This window comes from Rutidosis leptorrhynchoides, chromosome 7 (assembly GCF_046630445.1).
Source record: "Rutidosis leptorrhynchoides isolate AG116_Rl617_1_P2 chromosome 7, CSIRO_AGI_Rlap_v1, whole genome shotgun sequence".
Taxonomy (NCBI): domain Eukaryota; kingdom Viridiplantae; phylum Streptophyta; class Magnoliopsida; order Asterales; family Asteraceae; genus Rutidosis; species Rutidosis leptorrhynchoides.
The window spans coordinates 298076485-298101223 of record NC_092339.1 but is presented as its reverse complement, the minus strand read 5'-3'; the positions used below and the strand labels follow the sequence as shown (position 1 = coordinate 298101223).

The window sequence follows — 24739 nt, the reverse complement described above, 5'->3', positions numbered from 1 at the left end:
TTAAAAGACAAACTTTCTTTACATCTAAAATTAACAGCATGCATACCATTTCATATTACATTCAACTATAATTGACTTAATATTAATCTTGATGAACTCAATGACTCGAATGCAACGTCTTTCAAAGTATGTCATGAATGACTCCAAGTAATATCCTTAAAATGAGCTAATGCACAGCGGAAGATTTCTTTAATACCTGAGAATAAACATGCTTTAAAGTGTCAACCAAAAGGTTGGTGAGTTCATTAGTTTATCATAATCAATCATTTTCGTAATAGTAATAGACCACAAGATTTCATATACATAAGCGTTTTAATAAAAATATTCTAAGTGGTTGAGCACTTGGTAACCATACTTAACATTTAATCAACGTCGCATATTCCTTTTATTATGAAATCTCACTACACTGTACCAAGTGTAGTCACTGAAACGAAGTATTGTGCAACCGTTGAATACTGGTCGTCCAGTCCGGTTGGGGTTGTCAGGCCCGATAGATCTATCAACAGGATTCGCGTTTACAATACCGCATGTAAATGGTAGTTACCAAGCTATTAGGCAAAAATATGCAAAGTGGTATAACTCAACGTAGAATATGTTTTTAGTACTTGTGTCCATTTCGTAAAACAATTATAAAACAGTGCATGTATTCTCAGCACAAAAAATATATATAAAAAGGGAGTAATGAAACTCACAATACTGTATTTCATAGCAATTATGTATATGACGGCACTGAACAAGTGCAGGGTTTGTCTCGGATTCACGAACCTATATTAAGTATATATATTTATATGTTGGTCAATATCTGTCTAACAATTTAGGTCAAGTCGAGTGTATCACAATCCTAATGCTCGAGACCGACATGCAAAAGTCAACAAAATTCAACTTGACCCAAAATGACTTCTAAAATCTATACATGTTTATTATATAACTTATATATAGTCGTTTTATATATTTAAATATATTTATCAGATCTTATTATACTAAATAATACAAGTCATTTATTAATAAATAAAAATTTATATTTAAATTCATATATGATAAAAATATACTTTTATATATCTCAAGTAATAAAATTTATAAAATTCACTTAATATCATAAAAATATAGTGGTATGTATTATTAATGTAATTATATTACGTGTGGTAAAAATATATTTATACGCATATTTATTTGATAAAATAATATTGATAATAATAATAATGATAAAAATAATAAAATGATAGTTTCAATAAAAATATTAATTTTTAGCAATAAAGATAATTTTAGTAATAACATCAACTGATAACAATTATAATAATCGTTTTAATAATAATATTAAAATTAATAATAATTCAGTTGACCATATCTTTTAATCCGTTCATCGAACCCACACGATTTCTAAATGAAAAGTTATTAATTTTTCTTTAGCTTTTCAACGACATGCATATCATATACCTTATCTTAGTAGCATATGTATCAAATTCGTGATTTATCATAAACTATTTAACGACGAAACTAAGCATACAAACATGCATAATCATATATACTCGAGCACTAGTCAGGGATACACTATTAATATATAAAAGATAAGATATGAATGCTCACATATCAATATTGTGATTCAATATTGCAGGAAAGTACGTAGACGCAACGAAAATGATAAACGTTAGGTTGACCTCACGAGCAATACCCTCGAACAATACCCATAACCTCCATAGCTATAACCCATAATTTCCTTAGCTCTATCTCGTTTGAAAACTTATTTTGAAATCGTCTGAATATAACGCCGTCGTAGTATTTTATGTATACTAATAATATCTTGAAATAATACTAAGTAAATATATATGTGTAATACTAAGTAAATATATATATGTAATTCGATTGAGAGAGTTTAGAGAAATATATTTTCAAGTTTTTATGAAATAATGAAACCTATTGAATTCTATTTATAATAGATTTTTGAATTATTAAAGTGAATTATTAAAGTATGAATTATTAAAGTGAATTATTAAAGTATGAATTATTAAAGTGAATTATTAAAGTATGAATTATTAAAGTGAATTATTAAAGTGAATTATTAAAGTGAATTATTAAAGTTAAAGTAAAGTAAAAGTAAAGTAAAAGTAAAGTAAAGGTAAAGTTAAAGTATAAAACTATGTACGTATAATACGCGTATAAATATATTTAATATTAATTTAAATCGTTATATCATAAAACATTTTAGAAAAGTAGAATTATATATATTCATAATAGGTTTCAAGTTTTTAAATTACAATCTGTTGGTGAAGCATGGGATAAAGTCTAAAGGTTTAATAAACGTATGAAATCATCTTAATGAAAAATGTCGAGTTACTTAACTTGTCGATATCCAACATCTAAGTTATTTACACTCCACGTTCTTACTTATAGATCACTTTACCATTTTCCGAATATTGTCAAAAAGAATAGATTTCTTAAATCACAGTGGACCTCATAACATTGGCCCGTAATCATATCATAATGTATCTGATAATTCAATCATTTGATATTATCTCTTAATTCTGTCGATAAATATATCGAAATAAATACGTTCATGTAAAGTATCATATATCTAATACTTTGTTAATGTTTTCAGTTATTATATATTATATATACATATCTATATACACATAATTGTTCGTGAATCATCGAACACGGTCAAAGGGTAATTCATTACATTAATGTAGTTCCAAATTTTTTGAGATTCAACATTACAAATTCTGCTTATCGTGTCGGAAACATATAAAGGTTAGGTTTAAATTTGGTCAGAAATTTCCGGGTCGTCACAGTACCTACCCGTTAAAGAAATTTCGTCCCGAAATTTGATCGAGGTCGTCATGGCTAACCATAAAAATGTTTTCATGACGGATATGTATTGATAGATAGGATTTTATTACCATAGAGTAATATGGATAAAATGATCCGATTACTTGAAGCGTATGAGTGAAGCTATCACAAAATAGTGGAATGAGGAAAATAAGTTTCGTCATAATTTTTGACGTAGTCATGGTTGAATTCCGGAATTCAAGGGATTCAAAAAAAAAAATCTTGGAAATCTATAAGATCTGTTTCTTCGAGATTTAAGGAAATTAGGATCTTTTTAATTAAATGCGATGATCTGTCCTGATTACTACGTCTGATATTTCCCTTATATATTTACCTTTTCCATTCCATTAGTTTTTAGCACTTCTATACTCAATTCCAATTTCAAAAGATTGCGAAAATGCTTAATCCAGTTCTAATCCTTTTCCTTATCCTTACTATCGCAACAATCATTCTCCTTTTCCAACTTCCACAGGAGGAATCTGTTTTCTTCTACTTCGCCCTTGGGGTTATAGTGTTTTTAATTCTCCCGTGTCTTTATGTTGCGATAAACATTGATATACACGGTTTGTAATTTATGTGTTGTTATTGGACTTTATATTCTCCCTTATATTTCAGAGTTTCATACTTTTGTTGTCTCTTCCCGGCTTTAAGTCAAGCGAATAATGGTCCAGAATTAGTAGGTATGAAGTTTTGGATGAACATAGTTAATGTTCTAAGAAGGAAATCGTAATGGTACGATCTTGATTTGGCAAATTACCAGAATATCCGAAAAGATAGAACTATCAAGAAGATATGTTCTTAATATGTTTGGAGATTTGGTAGAATGTAAGAGTCGTGTAAATGGCACATGATGACGGTATGTTCTGTGAATCATCACGTTCCATTAGAAACTCAGCATGAATTACTGTAATATAATCACGTTGATCAAGTGTCATTATATTATACTAACTCACGCTTCGGTTCCCAACACTACTTCAAAACATTCATATTTGAATTTTTTCAGAATTTAGAAACCAACACAGTTTCTTTTATGTTGCAGATATTATGGAGAAATAAATGATCTCAGATAAGAATAGTTGTGAAAATATCTCCAGAAATATGGAGAATATGTATAATGAGAGATACGAAGATATCTTATAATATTTAAGATAAGATGATGATGAAGAATAAGGTCCGCAAAGGTTTAGAGTCAGGAGCAAGGTATTCGTTAATGACTTCGTCAGAAACAGAATCATCAAGATTCTTTAAATACAAACTTTGGTCCTTGTATTTGTCCTTGGTTTCCTTCACGGTCTGCTCAATCCATTGTTCAGTACCAACTCTTCTCTTTTTCTGGGCTTTACCAACACATTATTCTTTGTCATCAAACTTTTGACTGTTAAAGTCGTTTACAGTTTCTGCTGTTTATTAGCATTTCGAGAACTAATTCACAGTTTAAGATGTTTTTCAGAAACTTCACATTCGAAGTGTGTAAGTTTAGGAGATAGACATTATATGTATATATAACTATTGAAGTAGAAACGCTGCGAGATTTCAAAATACTGATTGCTGATTTTCAGTAATTGGTATAGCAATTCTTATTGCAAGATGCGGATGAGTAAGAGATGGAGTTTCAATGAATAAGTATAGTGACTTTTCAGAGAGGTTTAAGTTGAAGGTTAATGAAGTTGTTGATAAGTTTACTGCTAATGTGGTGAGATATGAAAGGTTCCCCAGTAACGATGGTGAAAGGGCAGCATATCTATCAAAGTTATAATAAAATTAGTTTTACTGAAAAGTCGAAGTTGACTTGTTGGAGCTGTGACAAAACTGGCTACTTTGAAAAGAATCGTAAGGTTGTTTTTGCTAATAAATGCTAAAGAATTCAACGCGGGTACGTGTTAAAATATGACTTTGGGTTCGAGAGTTTTTCAGGTACAAGACTTCGGGTAATGTGTGATTGGATCATCATCTCGATTGTTCCTTATTTGAAGTGTCTTCCGAAATTTCAAAGCATTTTAAATGCAGCTTGTCATTGTCAATATTCAAAGGATAAATTCGTCATAAATCTCTATTGATTCTCGTATCCTTTTGAGTGTTACAATTAAAAGTGATGTTCTATCATAGTTTTGAAGTCAAAGTATAGCTTTGAAAAAATGTAAGGATCTAAGAGTGATGGTTTTGCTTATATCTCGAGTTGCATTCTGAGATTTCAAAAATCAGAATAGGTGATTGAATTTGAATGAGTATGGTTGTTTTGATTTCTTATAAAAGAAGGTATACTGTTGTGAAAATAGGGAGTATAGTTGATGATTTACTGAATTAGAATCGAAGAATGTAATATATTAATTGTGCATTTATATATCTCTCGGGTATTACCTACCCGTTAAAAAAATGTCACAAATAATATTTTGAACAAGAATTTTTCATTACAGTCTTTATAAAAATATATGTATGTATATTTTCTTCAGATGTAATACAGATGTAATGAGTTAATATCATATTAAGCTCATTTGATTTTCGGCTTGGATTAGTAAAGAATAATATCTAAAACATTAGAGATTACATAATCTTCGCGGAGTATTTCGCTAATGTAATCAATACTTCAATATTTATTCTTATAGATATTTCCTTAGTGAATTATGCTGATGCTCATAGAACTCTTGCTAACTTCACAAGATACGAATGTTGTTTTCCAGTAAGTTTCGAGTACATTGAAGATGAAAGTGTAAAATCAAACATGTTATTGAATGATACACTTGGTTTATTATGAAACCGAATTCATTTAATTGAATCAAAGATTGTAGTTACGATGGTTAGGTTGTTAACAAAGGATGTACATCATAGCATATTAGTAATATGAATTTAACTGAGTAGTATCTACCCTTTTTCAATTCATATTCAATAGCTTAGTACGAAAGATTTTTATAGTTTCAGCATTCATATATATATAATATATATATATAATTTCTTCAGAAGAATGAGTTAATACTTCATAACTCGTTGATACAAAATACTCGTTGTTGATCAATGATGACGTCCACGGCGATTCTTGAACTGACGGAACTTGTGATGTTATAGGTGCTGCTAGTGCTGATGATGCTGACAGTACTGACGGTGATGGTGGTGCTGACGATATTGTTGATGCTGATGATACTGACGGTAACTGCTAGTGATGCTGCTGAAGCTGTGGTATTGAGGCTTGCGATGTGGATGTTACTGGTGGTATTGGTTATGTTGCTGGTGCTGCTGATGGTGTTTGTAATCCTTGCACCATGTGTTCCAAAGCCACTACTCGGGCGCGAAGTTCGTTAATTTCTGCTAGTACACCGGGATGATTGGCGGTTGGAACGAGCGGATGAATAAGTTTCGCAATATGGGATAGTATATAATCATGACGAGATACTCTAGCAATGAGTGAGAAAATGGTGTCTCGAACAGGTTCGCCTGTAAGTGCTTCAGGTTCATCGCCAAGAGGGCAATGTGGTGGATGGAAGGGATCACCTTCTTCTTGTCTCTAATGGTTGAGTTGACTACGGACCCATCCCCAATTCATCCAAAATAGATGATGGGAAATTGGTTGATCCATTCCGGTGATGCTACTTTCAGAGCTCAGGTAGATATCCATATCGGAATAGCTGCCGGAATCTGAGGAATTCGAACTGGTTGAGGGATCCATCTCGTAGGATCAGGGAAAGAATTTTTGGTATGAAATAGATTGTAGAATTTACATTTGGTATTCTTCAATTACATAATTTGCATATGTATATATAATACCAAAATTCCGTAAATTACGGAGTATCTTTGAAAAGATGTCAGTCAAAGTTCACAGTAATAGATGTGCTAAGATAAGAATCCGTCTATACACTATTATGCAATAAATGCAGGAAAATGCGTCTAGACTTAAAATGATAAGCAGGTAATTTCCTAAGGATGATAAGTAGAGGATTTCTGACTAGAATAGATAAGCAAACTTTTTGACATGCAGACACGGTCGAAGTCCAGACTCACTAATGCATCTTAACAACTATTAGTTAGACACACTAATGCAAGACCTGGTTCGCTAAGACCACCGCTCTGATACCAACTGAAAGGACCCGTTCATATACATTATAAACTATTCACAATAGTTGATTACATTACGAGGTATTTGACCTCTATATGATACGTTTTACAAACATTGCATTCGTTTTTAAAAGACAAACTTTCTTTACATCTAAAATTAACGGCATGCATACCATTTCATATTACATCCAACTATAATTGACTTAATATTAATCTTGATGAACTCAACGACTCGAATGCAACGTCTTTCAAAGTATGTCATGAATGACTCCAAGTAATATCCTTAAAATGAGCTAATGCACAGCGGAAGATTTCTTTAATACCTGAGAATAAACATGCTTTAAAGTGTCAACCAAAATGTTGGTGAGTTCATTAGTTTATCATAATCAATCATTTTCGTAATAGTAATAGACCACAAGATTTCATATACATAAACGTTTTAATAAAATTATTCTAAGTGGTTGAGCACTTGGTAACCATACTTAACATTTAATCAACGTCGCATATTCCCTTTATTATGAAATCTCACTACACTGTACCAAGTGTAGTCACTGAAACGAAGTACTGTGCAACCGTTGAATACTGGTCGTCCAGTCCGGTTGGGGTTGTCAGGCCCGATAGATCTATTAACAGGATTCACATTTACAATACCGCATGTAAATGGTAGTTACCAAGCTATTAGGGAAAAATATGCAAAGTGGTACAACTCAACGTAGAATATGTTTTTAGTACTTGTGTCCATTTCGTAAAATAATTATAAAATAGTGCATGTATTCTCAGCACAAAAATATATATAAAAAGGGAGTAATGAAACTCACAATACTGTATTTCGTAGCAATTATGTATATGACGGCACTGAACAAGTGCAGGGTTTGTCTCGGATTCACGAACCTATATTAAGTATATATATTTATATGTTGGTCAATATCTGTCTAACAATTTAGGTCAAGTCGTAGTGTATCACAATCCTAATGCTCGAGACCGACATGCAAAAGTCAACAAAAGTCAACTTGACCCAAAATGACTTCCAAAATCTATACATGTTTATTATATAACTTATATATAGTCGTTTTATATATTTAAATATATTTATCAGATCTTATTATACTAAATAATACAAGTCATTTATTAATAAATAAAAATTTATATTTAAATTCATAAATGATAAAAATATACTTTTATATATCTCAAGTAATAAAATTTATAAAATTCACTTAATATCATAAAAATATAGTGGTATGTATTATTAATGTAATTATATTACGTGTGGTAAAAATATCTCTGTACGCATATTTATTTGATAAAATAATATTGATAATAATAATAATGATAAAAATAATAAAATGATAGTTTCAATAAAAATATTAATTTTTAGTAATAAAGATAATTTTAGTAATAACATCAACTGATAACAATTATAATAATCGTTTTAATAATAATATTAAAATTAATAATAATTCAGTTGACCATATCTTTTAATCCGTTCATCGAACCCACACGATTTCTAAATGAAAAGTTATTAATTTTTCTTTAACTTTTCAACGACATGCATATCATATACCTTATCTCAGTAGCATATGTATCAAATTCGTGATTTATCATAAACTATTTAACGACGAAACTAAGCATACAAACATGCATAATCATATATACTCGAGCACTAGTCAGGGATACACTATTAATATATAAAAGATAAGATATGAATGCTCACGTATCAATATTGTGATTCAATATTGCAGGAAAGTACGTAGACGCAACGAAAATGATAAACGTTAGGTTGACCTCACGAGCAATACCCTCGAACAATACCCATAACCTCCATAGCTATAACCCATAATTTCCTTAGCTCTATCTCGTTTGAAAACTTATTTTGAAATCGTCTGAATATAACTCCGTCGTAGTATTTTATGTATACTAATAATATCTTGAAATAATACTAAGTAAATATATATATGTAATACTAAGTAAATATATATATGTAATTCGATTGAGAGAGTTTAGAGAAATATATTTTCAAGTTTCTATGAAATAATGAAACCTATTGAATTCTATTTATAATAGATTTTTGAATTATTAAAATGAATTATTAAAGTATGAATTATTAAAGTGAATTATTAAAGTATGAATTATTAAAGTGAATTATTAAAGTATGAATTATTAAAGTGAATTATTAAAGTAAATTATTAAAGTTAAAGTAAAGTAAAAGTAAAGTAAAAGTAAAGTAAAGGTAAAGTTAAAGTATAGTAAAAGTATAAAAATATGTACGTATAATACGCGTATAAATATATTTAATATTAATTTAAATCGTTATATCATAAAACATTTTAGAAAAGTAGAATTATATATATTGATAATAGGTTTCAAGTTTTTAAATTACAGTCTGTTGGTGAAGCATGGGATAAAGTCCAAAGGTTCAATAAACGTATGAAATCATCTTAATGAAAAATGTCGAGTTACTTAACTTGTCGATATCCAACATCTAAGTTATTTACACTCCACGTTCTTACTTATAGATCACTTTACCATTTTCCGAATATTGTTAAAAAGAATAGATTTCTTAAATCACAGTGGACCTCATAACATTGGCCCGTAATCATATCATAATGTATCTGATAATTCAATCATTTGATATTATCTCTTAATTATGTCGATAAATATATCGAAACAAATATGTTCATGTAAAGTATCATATATCTAATACTTTTTTAATGTTTTCAGTTATTATATATTATATATACATATCTATATACACATAATTGTTTGTGAATCGTCGAACACGGTCAAAGGGTAATTGATTACATTAATGTAGTTCCAAACTTTTTGAGATTCAACATTACAAATTCTGCTTATCGTGTCGGAAACATATAAAGGTTAGGTTTAAATTTGGTCAGAAATTTCCGGGTCGTCACAAAATTTATAGGACCTGACCCAACTTTTGGGGCCATGCGATCGTATGGGTTTTGTTCTTCCAGGCCATGCGATCGCATGGCCAGCTGGATCCAGCCCAAGTGATTTTGTTCACTAGCTTGCCGACGTTTATAATATATAATATAATATAATATAATATATATATATATATATATATATATATATATATATATATATAATTTTAAGAATTAATTATATATTATATTATATTCATGTGCATAGTTGACTTGTAATTTTTAGTCTGTTGTGTCGAGCGTTGAGAGTTGACTTTGGTCCCGGTTCCGGATTTTCGAACGTCCTTTCGTACAATTTAGTATCTTGTATTTTGCTTTTGCAGCTTGTACTCTTCTAATTTTGAGACGTTTCTCACCAATAATTTGAACCACTTTGATTGTAATTTGTACTTTTGAGCTTTTTGGTCGTTTGCGTCTTCAATTCGTCGAATCTGTCTTTTATCTTCACGTTTTATTATTTAAACGAATATCACTTGTAAATAGAACAATTGCAACTAAAAGCTTGTCTTTATTGAGGGATAATGCTATGAAATATATGTTCGTTTTTAGCATTATCAGTATAGGATTCGGGTCCATTTGTACCATGCAGGATTTAAATCTTGTGGTCTATCAAAATGATGAATTTTATTGTTTTATGATAAACCTATGAACTCACCAACCTTTTGGTTGACACTTGAAAGCATGTTTATTCTCAGGTATGAAAGAAATCTTCCGCTGTGCATTTGCTCATATTAGAGATATTACTTGGAGTCATTCATGACATATTTCAAAAGACGTTGCATTCGAGTCGTCGAGTTCATCAAGATTATTATTAAGTCAATTATAGTTGGAGGTATTACGAAATAGTATGCTTGTCGTCAACTTTCGATGTAAAGAAAGTTTGTCTTTTAAAAACGAATGCAATGATTGTAAAATGTATCATATAGGGGTCAATTACCTCGCGATGTAATCAACTATTGTGAATCATTTATATTGTATATGAACGGGGCATTTCAGTTTGTCCATCCATTTGTGGGTGGTGCGAGCTACTAAATTGTAACTTGGAACCCACCCGGGCCCACAAAGTACGCCAAAAGTGACTTATAAACTTGACGTCTCGATCTGATGTAATTGATTTAGGAACCCCATGCAAGCGGACAACTTCTTCAAAGTATAACCGAGCAACTTGACTAGCATCGAATGTCTTTACACACGGAAGAAAGTGTGCCATTTTGGAAAAACGATCGACCACAACCATGATCGAGTCTTTCTGACGTTGCGTTCTTGGTAACCCCAAAACAAAATCAAGTGATACATCCTCCCAAGGACCATTTAGGACTGGAAGTGGTGAGTAAAGACCTGCATTCGTACCATGAGTTTTGGTGATATGACACACCCGACACCTTGCTACGATGCGGTTGACATCCCGTTCCATATGCGGCCAATAAAAACGCTCCTTAATACCCGCAAGAGTTTTGTTCATACCAAAATGGCCGCCCAACCCACCTGCATGTGCTTCGAGAATTATAGCTTCGCGGTTTGAACCTCCTGGTACACACAACCTGGAATTTTTGAATATATAACCATCACATATTAGAAATGAACCATACACCCCTTGTGTACACTTGTCCCACGCATGCTTAAAATCTCGATCAGTAACATACAAACCCCGCCAATGTTCGAACCCTGTGACCCGAATACCCACTGTATTGAGCAACGTATGCCTCCTGCTCAATGCATTCGCGACCTGATTCAGCGTGCCTGCCTTATGTTTAATAACAAATGAGAATGCTTGTAGTGACTCGACCCATTTTTCATGACGCGGGTTCAACTTATGTTGACCATGGATGTACTTAAGCGATTCATGGTCCGAATACAAGATAAATTCAGCCGGTAGTAAATAGTGCCGCCACACTTCAAGAGAATGAACAATAACGTAGAACTCACGGTCATATGTTGAATATCGTCGACGTACCTCATTTAAATTTTCGCTAAAATAAGCAACGGGTCTCTTATTCTGACTGAGAACCCCCCCAATACCAACTCCGGAGGCGTCACACTCCACCTGAAAAACATCATTAAAATTTGGAAGTGCGAGTATAGGAGCATTTGTTACCTTTTCTTTTAATGAATTAAAGGTGGCAGTGGCTTCGAGTGTCCAAGATAACCGCCCTCCTTTCATACAGTCGGTAACGGGAGCGATAATTGTGCTAAAATTGTGGATGAATTGACAATAAAAGGATGCGAGCCCATGGAAGCTCCTGATCTCATGAATACTGGAAGGTAATGGCCAGTTGGTTATTGCTTCAATTTTCACTTCATCCATGCGTATCCCGTTGCTCGAGATAATATACCCCAAGAATGTGACTTCACAAGTTAAAAAGTGACATTTTTTCCCCATTTGCATACAACTTTTGTTCGCGCAAAACAGTGAAGACGTCACGTAAGTGCTGCATATGTTATGTCTCGTCTAAACTGTACACCAAAATTTCATCGAAATAAACCACAACAAATCGACCGATAAAAGGTTTAAATACCTGATTCATTAAGCGCATAAACGTGCTCGGTGGGTTGGATAGACCAAAGGGCATCACCATCCACTCATATAATCCATCCCTCGTTTTAAATGCCGTTTTCCACTCATCACTGGGTCTCATGCGTATTTGGTGATACCCACTACGAAGGTCAATCTTTGAGAATACCACTGCCCCGCTCAACTGGTCGATCAGGTCGTCGAACCGTGTAATAGAAAACCGATATTCGACCGTAATTTTGTTAACGACCCGGCTATCAATACACATGCGAAATGAACCTCCCTGTTTGGGTACTAAAAGAGCGGGTACCGCGCACAGGCTCATACTTTCTCGTATCAATCCTTTATTCAAGAGCTCGGTAACCTGTCATTGTAACTCCTCGAATTCCTTCGGGTTAAGATGATATGCCGGTTTGTTTAGGATGATGGAACCTGGCACAAAGTTAATACAATGTTGGATGTCCTGCATAATAGGTAAGCCTGCCGGAATTTCGTCTGGAAAAGCATCACTAAACTCGGCTATAAGTGGTTGAACAGCAGGTGGTACGTGAGATATGGCCGGGTTAATTTCTTCTACGATGAGAGAAAATACAATCAACTTTGCCTTTGCTTCATCCTCAAAGGCTGCCCTATTCAGAATGAGACTTGAGTCTGGCTCGTTTCTGGTGTCAAGTGGCACTAATGTGATGTTAAACTCATCCTTCACAAAACTATACGTATTACGGAACCCATCATGCTTCGTCTTTCGATCATATTGCCATGGTCGCCCGAGTAAGAGATGACACGCATCCATCGGGATGACTTCGCACCATACTTCATCCTTGTAGAATTTCCCAATTGAAAATTGAACTAAACACCGCTTCGTCACTTTAATATGATTTCCCCGTTTTAACCACGTGAGTTGGTATGGTTCGGGATGGTCTTCAGCTACAAGGGCTAACTTTTCTACCATTTCTGTTAAAACCGCATTTTCACAACTCCCACCATCGATGATCATCGTACAAACTTTTCCTTTGGAGGTAACTTTAGTACGAAAAATGTTGTGGCGTAACCAAGATGGATCAGTAGTAGGGGCTGTGACTGTTTTGAGGGCTCTGCGTATGACTAATGATTCCCCGTGGTCCGGATAGATAATTTTATCACACTCATACAAGCGGTCCTCTTGCTTATTATCGGTGTCGTATATGGGCTCCTCTTGGTCATCACAATAAGCGACAACCTTTCTGTCTGGGCAGTCCCGAGATAAGTGGCCAAATCCTTGGCAATTGACACATTTGGGAACCCGAGTGTTGCTAGTTGAACCAGTTAGACGCTGCTCGCTTTTGGCTTTTTCTGGAGTCGTCGAGTTCACTTTGGAAACCGACGGTGTGTTACTCCTGAAAAACGGGGTTTTACTCTTCCCTCTTTGCTGTTTCTCAATTTTAACCACAAGTTGGCACACATCACTGTATGTCCAGTAAGTTTGTAACGAAACGATCTCAGCGATGTTAGTGTTTAACGCGGTAAGAAATCTAGCAATTGTTTGCTCTTCTTCCTCTTGAACATCACAACGTAAACGAGCCCGATCGAATTCACGAATAAGCTCCTCAATACTCATACTTCGTTGCTTCAAGTTATGGTATTCCAAATATGCTTCTTGTTTATAACGTTCGGGAAGAAACTTAGACCACAAGAGTTTCTTCATTTTATCCCAAGTTGCTACCTTAGATTTTCGGGCATACGCCCGATGTTTACACAAATTCTCCCACCACAAAGACGCATGTTTGCGCAGTTTAATCGCAACCAATTTCACTTTGAGGTGCTCTGGAATGTCTTTAATGTCAAATACTCGTTCGACGGTACTTAACTAATCAATGAAATCGTCCGGTTCCAAAATTCCCATAAATTCCGGGATCTCCACCTTCATGCCCAAGCCACGCAAAGGGTCATTATACCCTCTACGATAGTCTCGTGAATCTTGATCAGTAAACATGTTATACTGATCGCTATCATCACGTGACTGCTCAGAACTACGATCATCATACAATGAGTGGTTCTTCAGCTCCAACTTTGCGATCTTTCTTTGTAGGCGTTCGATCTCCACATATGGGTCAGGATCACCGATTCTCACCGATCGGTAAGCACCACGACGAGGCTGTTGTTCGGCCATTCCTGACTCTGGATACCACTTAATGTAGTAATTGATCGTGGCCAAACAATGTTTAAGATCGAAACAAGAAAGAGGCTGGAAAATAGCCGCGGCTGTTTATTATTCACGATAATTTTGTAACAAAAAAAACTGATTACAATGGCTAGGCTAAAGCCTTATTTAACACTTAAACTAGAATACGATAAGAACAAACATTCAAATTTAAAAACTAGATAAACTAGAGTCCAACAATGACTCTAGCTGTAAACAGCCGCCTTTGAATCCTTCCTCCTTAAGCTGAATCTCTTAGCCCACAAATGGGCCCAAATTACGTTTCACCAAAATATTCCAGGAGCCCAACATGCGGCTTGGGCCTCCGCTGATAAATCTGAGCCCACTTGTCTTTATTCAGGCCATCGGTACCAGATTCTGCATCAGATTAGCTCAGAAGTTTCATTTGCAACCGCCTTGTATTCTGCTTCCGTAGATGTCCCAATATAAGGTGGGCGAGTGGGTGTTGGTAATCAGTTTATGAGGTATGCAGTAGTGACTACTGCATATGACCAGAATTTAGAAGGGAGTCCAGCCTCTTGTAGTAATGCAAGAGCTGTAGTGAGTATGTTATGGTGTCGGCGTTCCGCGAAACCATAGTGTTCCGGTTTGGGCGATGGTGTGGTATAATGAGAGATACCATGTTCGTTCATAAATGATTTTAGACCAACATATTCCCCTCCGTTATTGGAATATAAGGCAGTGAGGGTTTGTTGACATACATTCTCCACAAGTGTTTTAAACTGTGGGAAGATTGTGGACAAATCTGACTCATTGCGTAAGGGATACAACCATATATACTTGGAGTAATGGTCGATAAATGTAACATAGTATCGAAATTGATCATGTGATTAGTCCGTGGGACCTCAAATGCATCTGAATACACTAGTTGCAGGGGTCGTGTGCTAACAAGAGAAGATTCAACAAATGGCAATTTTTTGCTTTTATTACAATGACATGAATCACAATGTTTGCTAACATTTGAATTAGAAACATGCATTAACTTTGCGTGTTTCACAAGATAATTAAAAACAGTAGAAGACGGATGGGCCAAGCGATTGTACCATATTATTGAGTTGTACGGAATGAGCTTGCGGTGGTGTTGATTGGCGCAGATAGTATAGATCATTGCAAGTTTTCCCCCGAAGTAAAGGTGCCCGCATTTTCAGATCCTTCACAAGAAAATGAAAAGGAAAAAATTTCATTGAAACGCGGTTAGTACGACAAAACTTAGCAACTGATAATAGATCTTTGCGAGATGAAGGTACACATAAAATGTCATTTAATGCAAAAGAGCGATGTGGTATATTTATAAATGTATGACCAAGATGGGAAATGTGTAAACGTGATGAGATGCCCAGTCTCTTTGAGAATGATTGATGATTGTTGGTGTTGGTGTTGACGTGATGAGATGCCCCCGTGTCTACTATCCATGAAGGAGAGGAAGACCGATGTGTAGAGGCAAATTAGCAATAGGAACAACTTCATTCTCTTTGAGAAATCGAGCCAGTGAGCAACACTCCTTCACAGAATGGCCATTTCTAAGGCAAAAGTTACAGTAGACGTCCTTATTATAGGAGCATGAGGAACCACTGTTTCTAAACTAATTTGACTGAGCTGTAGTTCGAGATCCAGTTGGAGGTCGAGTAGTTCCTAGTCATTTGTGTGGTTTGATGGCCTGTTCGAGGACCTCGGTTATTTGGGCGATAGCCTCTCTGTGTATAGTTGGCTGTTGGAAGAACAGGAGCCGCTGGAGGAGCGGTCGTTTTTTGTTGTATCTCATAATTGACAAGTTTGTCGTGGAGTTCATCAAAGGATATTGGGGTGTCTCGGGCACGTACAGCGGCACAAATTTCTTTAAAATGGTTGCCAAGTCCGTGGAGAATATAGAGAACCAAATCATCCTCATCAATCTTACTATCTGTAAGAGCAAGATCGTCTGCAATACTACGCATTTCTTGAAGGTATACAGCGACCGTTTTGTCATCAGCCGAGTTTTCCATGAGCCTCTGTTTCAACGAGATAACCCTAGTACGAGACTTGTTGGCGTATAGGGCATTTAGTCTGTCCTACGCTGCCTTTGAAGTTGTAACACCTGAGATATGTGTTTGAATGTTGGGTGAACAACTGCCCAGAATAGCGTTCAGAATAATCTGATCTTGGCGAAACCATAGCAGTTAAGCCGGGTTTGGTTTATCTTCTTGAACCTTGGGAGGTGTTTTAATCGAGCCATCAATGAAACCAGGAACATCATAGCCGATTAGGGTGGAGAAAGTTGTCGATGCCATACAACAAAATTGAATTGGGTGAGTTTTGTTGGTAAATGAGTTGGGGCGTTGAGCTGAACGATTTTGGTTGAGGTAGCCAGGAAGAAATCGATTTGTTTGATGTAGAAGCATGATTGAATGTTCATTCTGGCGATTTAAGCCTCTTTTACAGCTTCTGATACTATAACAAGTTAATGAGATAATAATGAATTATTATTATTATTAACAAGAGATACATATGACATATACATATATACACGATGCAATAGTTTGAATAACCTCACTTGTCTAGGATAGTTAGCTAGTATGATGTACACTAAGTCATAGACTACACACGTGAATTAATTTACAGATTATGATAAACTTTCAGTTGGACTAGAGTCACTATTATAATACAAGGGCCAAACCAACAACATAATGGGTGAATTTGTGAAAGCATGTTTCTTGGCCGAACTATGGTCCGACGATGGGTCAACCGTGGTCTTGTTTGTTGTTAGCAATTTCACTTTGCCGTTATGAAGTACGTTTCAGCCAACCGAATACTCGTGTCTCTCTGAATCGTTATTTGGGTCAAGGTTGTTCAACTCTTAGTTTCCTATGAGGTTGAACAATATTTCTATAAAAATCTAACACTTTAAAACTATATTTATTTTCTAAATTATTTGTAAATCTTATAAAACTCAAAAAGTATAAAAAAATATTAAAAAGGAAAATGGTTGGAATGAATAATTCAAGATTAAATAGCTCACCGAAAGCTTGTGTTAGAAATAAGTGCGTGAGCTCTAACAAGACTTGATAATCTCAAGTTATCAAAGTCACTTACAAGTTACAATAAACAAAAATATTTGATGTATACGAAGAAACTACCAAGAATAATAAAGACAAGAGAATTTAATGAGGTTATATGTAATCAAAGATGATTACTTTAATCCTCGACCACCAAAGAGAATATGGGTTATAATAGGATGCTTAAATATGAAAAACAATAACTACTACATTTCGCCTCATTTAGTGCCCCTTATTTAGAAGTGTTGATGAACTAACACGTCTACATAAGCTAAAGGAACACCTCTAATTAACATTCTCTAAAATAAAATTCGGAACACGTGTAAATAATAGAAGGAACACGTCTATTTAGAAACCTGTAACACGTCTAAATAAGTATAACACCTCTAGTTGATGACCACGTCTAATAAGTTTTACCAGGACACGTCTAATTGACAACACATCTAATAAGTTGTACCAGGAACACGAGTAATTGACAATAACATGTCTAATAAATTTAACATGAACATGTCTAATTGATAGCAACACGTCTAAATATGTTATTATTTAGACGTGTTATTAATTTTTTCAGCCGGCCTTGTTTCCTCTTAATCACTTTAAACTTTTAAACCTCCATCTTAGTTCATTCTTGCCTTAATTCTCAACCCCTCTCTTTAATATTAAGCCTATTATCTATTACAATACTAAGCCAATATCTATTTCATTCTCCCCAACGATTTCTCAACTGCTAACCCTAGCTCCCAAACTAAATTCACCTACAAAGCCTAGATCTGACACTTTTTACCCTACCTTCTAAACCGGTTGCTATCATCTTCCATTAAACCCCTCACCACCACCGCTAATAAATGGTAGGTATGAAGTGGCGCTGGAGGTAGAGTACACATCGAACTGCCAGGACCGATCGTGCTGCCTTTTTTCTATTTCGTTCGATTTTTCATCTTCTTCCATATTGTTGTTCTTTTAATTTACGATTGTTTTTGCGAAAAAATTTCTGATTCTGCTTTGAAGGATCTTTTGTGATGTTTCCAAGTAATTATTCTCTCAGGAAATACATACATCATTTGTTGAGTTTCTTTAATGAATATATATTTTATGTAGCACACCATGTGTTTGTGTAAATGCCTGAATGAACGTAATTATTTTCCTTTCTGTTAACATCGTTTCTTTGTATATATTGTATATTTTTTGGTTGACGTTCCCGTTGATTAAAGTATTGAACTTTACTTTTCAGGAAATTTAATGGTCTAATTCACTCTTAATAGAATGAGATGCCTGTATTTTATCTTTTAAATGCAGGAAAAAATATTTTTACCTTATTTTTTATTGCGATTGTTCTTTGCCTATGAGGTTTCAAAGAGAGTACTCATCTTTGATTCTATTTTTCCTTCGATCTTTCCTTTTTTATGCATATCATGTTTATTATTGTTCTTAATTTCGAACTGGATGTTATATTTTCGCTTTGCTTCGGGCATTTGCTGCTACACTTGCGAACGTCAACATAATTGGTTATCTTCTTTATTTTCAAGTAATGATTTTATTTTATTTATGTTGTCTTTAAGTTTGGTTGTTCGAATTAGATGCTTACGTTTGTAGTGTCGTCGATTTTGAATTTCACATGTAGCATATATGTGTTGGTGTATGGATGCATTTTCGGTTGCTGATGGTATGTTTCTTATTCGTTATTTTTTCATGCTTTTTTTTTAGTTTTTATTGTTGCCTCTGAGATGAGCTGTTTATCATTGATGCTTTTGTGCCCTGCTCTCAGTTGTAGGCACTTTATTTTGTTTATTTTAAAAGGCGTTGAAGCTGAACAAGACTACTACACGATGAGCCTATGTTGAAGGCCTGTGGGATTCACATATCACTCTAGCAATTGTTTGTAATCCCGTAAGAATTGAACTTACTAATGGTAAGTTCTTATTTATGTTTTTTCTTTGTTATGTTGTCATGTTAATGTCTTTTTGTTTTGTAGATATATATGTTCTAACTCATACTGATCAAGCTTACAAGTTGCCCATGAAGGTTTACCTTATAATGTTTTTGACATTGTTGTTCTGAATTTGCAAACAGGTTTTGTTTTGTCCAAATAGAATGCAAACAATCTATGTTGTCTAGCATAACTGGTGATTTTGCGTCTTATTCTCAAATGAGTTAGTAGGAATTTCAATTTCTCAGATTTTTTTATATAAATTGTCTTTTTTGGTTTTCAACAGTTATTTGTTTATTGTTATGTTGCCTTCAGGTACTTGATTTCATTGCAGATTTTTACTGCCTTGCATCTGTTGGACATACTATTAAACCAACATGTTATATCACTGGTATGGTTTTATTTAGTTACTGATTATTATGAATTATTTACCAAAATTCCGTTTTATAATCAGCGAAATGGTGTTCAGACTGTCCCAACTTCAGCTATTTGTAGGTTTTATAAATAAGTTCACTTTATCAATTTATTATACATTCACAACCATATGTATTTTGCAGCATTTGACCTTAATAGATATAGACATAACGTTTAAATAAAAATATAAAATGTTTGATGATACCCTTTAAATTAGCATGAATTCTTACCTAAACAGTAGAAGTGAAGGTATGAAGGCAAGAGGCAGGAAGGCAGCATGAGAACCTACATATAGCAAGATCGGAGAACACACATAGTAGCTAGCTTATATTATAACATTAGCTTTTTAAGTTTAGAGTTATGTAAATGTATTTCTTTTGTAAATAAAATTTAAAAATATTATATATACTTTGATTTTCTAATAAATTTGATTTTTTTTATTAATTTTTAATTTTGAACACGTCTAGTTGTAGTTGAATCACATCTGGTGGCAAAAAATTTGGCAGGTGTTATGTGGCAAAAAATTTGGCGGGTATATTAGTTGAAATATTATACATTTTAACCAGGGTTAACCAATGGAACACGTCTAATTGAACTAACGGAACACATCTAATTGAACAAACGGAACACGTCTAATTACAATTAACAGAACACGTCTAATTTCTCCCGTCAGATCCAGACTCGCGATCGCGAGTCTCCCTCTTCACAAAATCTCGCGTTCGTGAGAAGCATGGCGAGGCCAATTTCCAGTCGTGAGTTACAAACTCCCACACGCGAGCTTGTTAAACCACACCTCACAATTGCGACTTACAGAGAAAGCTCATTAATTTCCACTTTTATCAACCATATTCTCATTTCTCCCCTTCATGATAAATATGATTCACCTTGTTCATCATGAATGAATAGTCAGTTGATAAAATGAAAATTATTCATCAAAGTTAAAGCTAAAGTAAAAAAAAATAAAAAATTTATTTAGTGAGGTTATAAACTGACATATTTAGCACGAGTTATAAACTGATATGTTTATGTTTATAAGCTGCTTTGAAAATCGGGTTTTATTTTTAAAATGAATAAAAACCATTTGAAGTTCAGGTTGTGTACTGAAATATGTTCACAAATCTTCTCTACCCCTTACAAACAAACCGTGTGGCTTGTTGCCACGGTCATACTATCTGCTATTCTACTCCTACCCATCAACATGTTATATTCCTATTGGCCCAATTAAAAAACAAAAAAATGCTAGGAAAAGACATCTGTCCAAAACTGATTGGTTAGGTCTCATCTCAACCTTTCTTCTTCCCCATCTTCCCCATAATCTTTTTCATCGTCGATTACTCCTCCGATCTGCTCCAAATCATCCGTCAAAAGACACCAATTTTTTCATCTCTTTATTCACAACCAGAAGGTATAATTTTTGCACCACAAATGTTCATGAAAACCGACGGCCACATAACCACCGTCGCAACCCGTCAACCACCTTTCCGGCCTAAAGACGATTAGTCGCTCACAAAACCCGTTACGATTATCACTGTTTTTTGTCTCCGATGTATTCCTTCAACCACATAACCACCTTCGATTCGATACGGCCGTAAAACGATTTTGATGAAAACTTGAAGGCCAACTGATTTCCAATCGATCCGGCCACGTGAATGGTTTAGGGTTTGTGCTACTTTCCAATCGATTCCCAATCAGTTCAATTTGAAGATCAAATGATTTCCAATCAGTTTACAATCAGGTATGTACTAACTAATTGATTCTGATTATTTTTCAATACGGTTTAATTTTGCTGGTTTGATGTAAAAGCTAATTTATGTTTTTCGAATTTGTTGATTAATACGCAAACCACCGAGATGTGTATCAGTTCATATGTTAACCATTGTTTTTTTTTTTATTTTTATAATTCTCTAATTAAAAATTTTAGAGTTCATCTTTAACCTCGAAATGTTTGTATAGGTTAAAATTGTCATTCCAATTCATAAAGCTTTTGTTTTAAGCAATTTAATTTCATGAAGGTAGTTTTTGTGTGTGTGTGTGTGTGTGTGTGTGTGTGTGTGTGTGTATTTGTTTGATTATAGATTTTTTGTGCAGAATGCATACTGATTTCATCACTTCAATTTTGTTTGTCGATTTGCCTTTGTTGGTTTCCATATCTCAAGATATGTTGTGTATGCACTTTTATACCTTTATATTTCTGCCAGTAACACACATTTGTTCTGAATATGACTAGCCGCTACAAATATTTGTGCTGTCAAATGTTGAAAAAAATGCCCTTAGATCTGTAGATTTGGTGGTTAGTTGGTTTACCTGATTATATGCTAAGGTACATAATATAATATATTCTGCACAAGTCACTAAATCCTTTGTTGGTCATGTCATTGAGTTTAGGTGAGCCAAAGAGTTATATGAATCATTAACTTTTTGTATTTGTGTTTCTATACATATTCATAGTTGTGTCTATATCTTTTTGTTGGTGCAGTACGGATCACTATGGAAGCCGTTTATTCAACAGAAGCTTGAAACCGCAACCATTGAAGGAAAGAATTTAGTATTTCCAGAGATTATTCTTCATGCTCATGTTTTGATTACTGATGTCTTTGGGAATTATGTCATAAAGAAGGTAATTTAACTTATCAATATTGTCTTTCATTTTAATGGCTTTTTTACTTTTATATTATATATTATATATTATTATATATTATTCAATGCTTAGAAGTTTATATTTATATATAAATGTAGAGTTTTTTTGAGCATGGAACTGAGAGTCAGATAAAGGAGTTAGCTGATCAACTTATCGATCATGTTTTGCCTCTTAGTCTTCAGATGTACAGTTGCAGAGTCATTCAAAAGGTGATCGTTTATATTTAGAGGGTTGTATTTTGATTACTTAAACTATATTTAGAAGTTGTCATGCTATTATGCTTTTACTTTATTTTCCATGATTTATCTATTTATTGGTCTTCTAATCCTTCGTGGTTTGCAGGTTTTTATGTCATTTTTTTAATGTTTTCTGTTCTGGCATATGATTTCGTTTTTCCATCATCACAATAAGCTTATAGTTATTTACATGATAGGTCTGAGAAAGCTTGTGTATGATAGGATGGTGTTCTGATTGTAAGCTTTTTTTGGTCCGCATTTTAATCTTTCATGATGTGCTGTTTTTTGGTTTTTTATGGCGTTTTTGAGTGTTATTTGTTCTGGTCTTTTCGGTTTCGTCATGGTTTGCTGATTTTTATTTGATTTTTTAGTATTTATTGTTCTGGCATATGTTTTTGTTTTCCCATCATCACAACAAGCTTATAGACATTTACATGCTAGGTCTAAGAAAGCTCGTGTACGATAGGATGTTGTTCTGATTGTAAGTTTTTTGGTCCCAACACTGCATTTAATTCTATCTTGGTGTTCAATTTTATTTATTTTTGGTTTTTATGGCGATTTCAAGTGTTTTCTGTTTTCGTCTTTTGGGTACGTCTCTCTACAACAGTTTCTTAGTTATTTACCTGATATTTTAAGAAAGTTTGTGCATGATGAGATCTGTGTTGTGTTTCTGAACTTTTTTGGTCCCAACACTGCATTTTAATCAGTAAGGTTTGTTGGTTATCCTGTTGTTATTGTTTCTTTAAATCATATGTAAACGAAATTGGTCGCCAGTATAATCGCCACTCTTGCTACCTTTGGCACCTTCGATTTCCCACAGTAAGTACACTGATTTTTTTTTTTTTTTTTTGTTATTACTGATGTCGACGATTTGTGATGGTGGTGGGCAGCAGATTGGATGTTATTTTGATTTTCCAGGTAATTAAACTCTTATTCCGATTGAAGAAGGTATTTTGTTTTAACTATCTGCTGTAACAATTGAATCTTATGGGTTACAGTGATTATTTTGAGTTTTGCGGTTGTAATTTTGGTTTTATATATGTTAATCAGTGTCCATAAATTTATGATGTATGTCTTTGTAATTTGAAAAAATATTGTATGCATTATCAATTACCAACTTACAGTTTCATTTTTAATGAAGTCTCATATGCATTGGGAGTTTATTTTGGCCATTAATTTTGTATGATGACATGTATGTTCTTTATTTACGAAGTTTGTTAAGAATTCAGGTCATGTTAGACTTTGTTAGTTTTGTTTACGAAGCTCACTTTGATTTTTTGGTGCTCATATGTGACTAATTTTATGTTTTTAGTTAGTAGTGGAAGTTCTACAGTTTTCATGAAACAATCTATTTGTTTTATCGTGATTTACTTTGTTACACCACTTACAATATAGATACATTTGTATATCGTTATTCATTTGTATGTCATTATTGAGAACAAAGGTTTGCCTACTCAACGTCAATGAGGGACTCCAATGTTTGCTTTTTATTGTGACTGACATATTTGTGAGTTTTTTAATGCACTAATTTTTAATCTGTGATGTTTCAGAACACATATAGCAGGAATACATAGTATTTATCAAAGGGTATTTCTAGAGCATCAAATTAAACTATCGTCAAGATTTAGTCACTAAGATTATCCTTAAAAAGAACATTGTTGATCTTCAATAATAAGATTCAGGTATTTTTTTCATGTTTTTACTTTGATTATTTATTGTTTATTATATTATTGTTATTGTTATTGTTATTGTTATTATTAAAATGATAATTATTTTTATTATTTTTAGTACAATTGATGGTTAATTTCTTTGATATCTTTCAAGAGAACCGGATTTTTTTCGGATATAAATCGGATTTTATCCGATCCGGTTTTTCAAAAAAATAGCCTTTTTTTTTTTTTTTTTTTTTTTTTTTTTGCAGTTTCAGCCTTTTTTTGCAGTTTTTTGAGTTTTTTTTTTGACCATTTCAAT

At 33.7% G+C, this 24739-nt stretch overlaps 1 protein-coding gene and 1 long non-coding RNA gene across 3 annotated transcripts; one reads left to right on the top strand and one right to left on the bottom strand.

Moving 5' to 3' along the window:
* Nucleotides 1–12688: 12688 nt before the first annotated feature.
* Nucleotides 12689–14005, bottom strand: LOC139860099 (uncharacterized). Its single transcript, XM_071848873.1, has one exon. The coding sequence runs from the start codon at nucleotides 14003–14005 to the stop codon at nucleotides 12689–12691; it is 1317 nt and encodes a 438-aa protein (XP_071704974.1).
* Nucleotides 14006–21056: 7051 nt separating this feature from the next.
* On the top strand, nucleotides 21057–24450 carry LOC139857384 (uncharacterized). 2 transcript variants are annotated; one of them, XR_011762505.1, is made up of 4 exons: nucleotides 21057–21629; nucleotides 22371–22511; nucleotides 22631–23686; nucleotides 24319–24450. It is a non-coding gene; the product is annotated as an uncharacterized lncRNA (long non-coding RNA). The 2 variants fall into 2 exon arrangements; XR_011762504.1 differs by having other exon boundaries at nucleotides 21077–21629; nucleotides 22631–24450.
* Nucleotides 24451–24739: the final 289 nt, after the last annotated feature.